General features: G+C 41.3%; 1 protein-coding gene across 1 annotated transcript; it reads left to right on the forward strand.

The window, feature by feature from the left end:
* The first annotated feature begins 479 nt into the window (after window positions 1-479).
* On the forward strand, window positions 480-1,553 carry LOC138037439 (octopamine receptor beta-1R-like). Its single transcript, XM_068883363.1, has one exon. It carries the CDS (start codon window positions 516-518, stop codon window positions 1,551-1,553), a length of 1,038 nt encoding a protein of 345 aa, XP_068739464.1. The 5' UTR covers window positions 480-515.
* The last annotated feature ends 764 nt before the right edge of the window (window positions 1,554-2,317 follow it).

The following is a 2,317-nucleotide window of genomic DNA, read 5'->3' on the forward strand; positions in this document are numbered from 1 at the left end:
AATTCATGACAGCTCAAAAAAGGTACTTTTCAGAAGCATAAAATAATTATTCATTAATGACAATTCCGAAAGGGCTGGCAGTCTGAATTGACGACTGATTTTACACGGGAAGGTATAATTCCGAGTACACAAACGACAAACAAATCTTTCTTTTCCCCACCATACTTTCGAGTTGTACCGGCAAAGTTACAAAATTTCACATGCACTGTTAATTTTGATTTTTTTATTTATCACTTTCAGCTTAATAGAGGTAGTTTACAGAAGCCGCAGCACATTCAACACAGTGGCTTTCGTCCTCGCAACTGAGATAAACGACATTTACAAGGAACAAGCGAAATGTGAACCCCCCGCCCTTCACTCATCGCCGATTTGGCACCATATTGGTCAAATAAGTACCAGAAAATTGCACGATGAGTAGATACTGAAACGTCATGTTTACGCGAGAGGCATTCTGAGTGAAAGTACGTGGAATTAAGTCAGCTAGAAATAACGAGCAAAAACAAGAATTACCGACTATGAATAACAATACTGGCGAAATCAAGCCCGCTGCCAACACATCAGGAACCTTTTTGGATTTTAGTCCATCCTTCCAGTACTCTGTGGCGGTCTGTCACATGTTAATTGCGCTCATAGCTTTTGTTGGAAACTTCATAGTTTGTTGCACAATAATCGTAAACAGAAGCCTTCGAAGTAATCCCACAAACACCTTCATTTTCTCCTTGGCCTTCGCGGATCTTCTCACCGTGTCCCTCGTGGTGCCTTTCGACATAGAGTCTATTATTCTTCTAGGGGTTTGGAGACATAGCGAAGAAATGTGCGAGGCCTGGATCACAATGTACCTCATCACTGTGCCCACATCGATCTTGACCCTTTTGGCCGTCAGCGTTGACCGTTACAAGAGCCTCAGTGATCCTCTCAATCGTTTTCGACGATGCAGATTTATGACCAGGAAGAAAGCCTTGATTGTTAGCGTGGTAATTTGGATTTACAGCTCTCTCGTCGCCTTACTTCCCATCATGGGCTGGCGAACGCATGATAAGTTCGTGTTTCAGGGTGTGTGCTACTTTCCTTTCACAAAGACCTATACCACACTCAGTTCTGTGATCAACTTCATACTTCCTCTTTTGATTACCTGTGGTATTTACATCAAGATTTACTTGATTGCCCACAGCCAGCAAAATATCTTTTACGGAGACGCCTCACGAATTCCAAAACTTCGCTCTACTGAAGAAAAAAAGGTTTATTCAAGGAATATCCGAGCAGCTAAGACAATCTCTATATTCGTGGTGGCCTTTTTTTCCTGTTGGATACCATTCAGTTTTATCAGTGTCATCTCCAATCTTTGTGGCTCACAGTGCGAAATCCCGCATGAAGTTGTCGTCTTGTTTCTGATGTTCGGCTACCTTAATTCCGCGCTCAATCCATTCCTTTTCGCCTTTCGTAACAGCAGATTTAAGGCCACCATGTCGGCGCTAATGCAATCGCTGAGGTCTCGTGCTGTGGCGAAAGGTCCTCGCGGGCGTTCCACTCTTACAAAGACCATTTATCACTAAGAACTTCCAGATCTACAAGACAGGCAGATTCGTCTTCAATTCGTAAACGCAAAACGAGACAGCTTACCGAGAAACACACAGTCTACTTTGTGAATAAGTAGTTACATTTAGCCAAATCTAACAAACGCTCTCGAGTTGAACATAAACCGCATTTGTCGAAGTTTATTTTTGTGATGCAGTGGAAATAGTTGCGAATCTCGAAATAAAACCCCGCCTTCAGTGTCAAGGTAGTCAACGGTTCATAAAAGTGAAGAGCTCTTGATTTTGTGTAAAAAGAATCCCTCATCTCACATCCGTGGCGAATTTGCTTCGAGCCAATTAAAGGAACCCATGCATTATACCCAGTCTTTGGCCCTAGAGCGTGGTGCATGATGAAGTTTTTTATTGACAATCTGGCACACAACTACTTTATTCGTATTTTTCGCACCCTTCACAACCAAAAATCTTCTTTGAAACACAAAGAGTCTGATAACATCTTTAGAGGCGACTATAACATTCAGTTGTTACCAATGCTCGTATGTATTCAAAATATATATTAACTTCTACATAGGGTTCACTGTATCAACATTGTGGTTCAGTCTTTACCACAACTTACACAGAGCTGTGACAAAACAAAAGATAATGTATATTGAATATAAAATGAAAGCTCAAATTTGCGCCCAAGAAGTTTAAATGTAATGTATAGTGCCAAGCTGATCGAAACTTCAACATCCCCGCGGGATGCATTCGAATACTTTTCCTGTCCAAAAAGTTAAGAATTTGTA

This window comes from Montipora capricornis, chromosome 2 (genome assembly GCF_036669925.1).
Source record: "Montipora capricornis isolate CH-2021 chromosome 2, ASM3666992v2, whole genome shotgun sequence".
NCBI classification, from domain to species: domain Eukaryota; kingdom Metazoa; phylum Cnidaria; class Anthozoa; order Scleractinia; family Acroporidae; genus Montipora; species Montipora capricornis.

Excerpts from the sequence above, each read along its gene's own strand:
- LOC138037439 (XM_068883363.1), top strand. The coding sequence starts at position 516 with ATGAATAACAATACTGGCGAAATCAAGCCCGCTGCCAACACATCAGGA.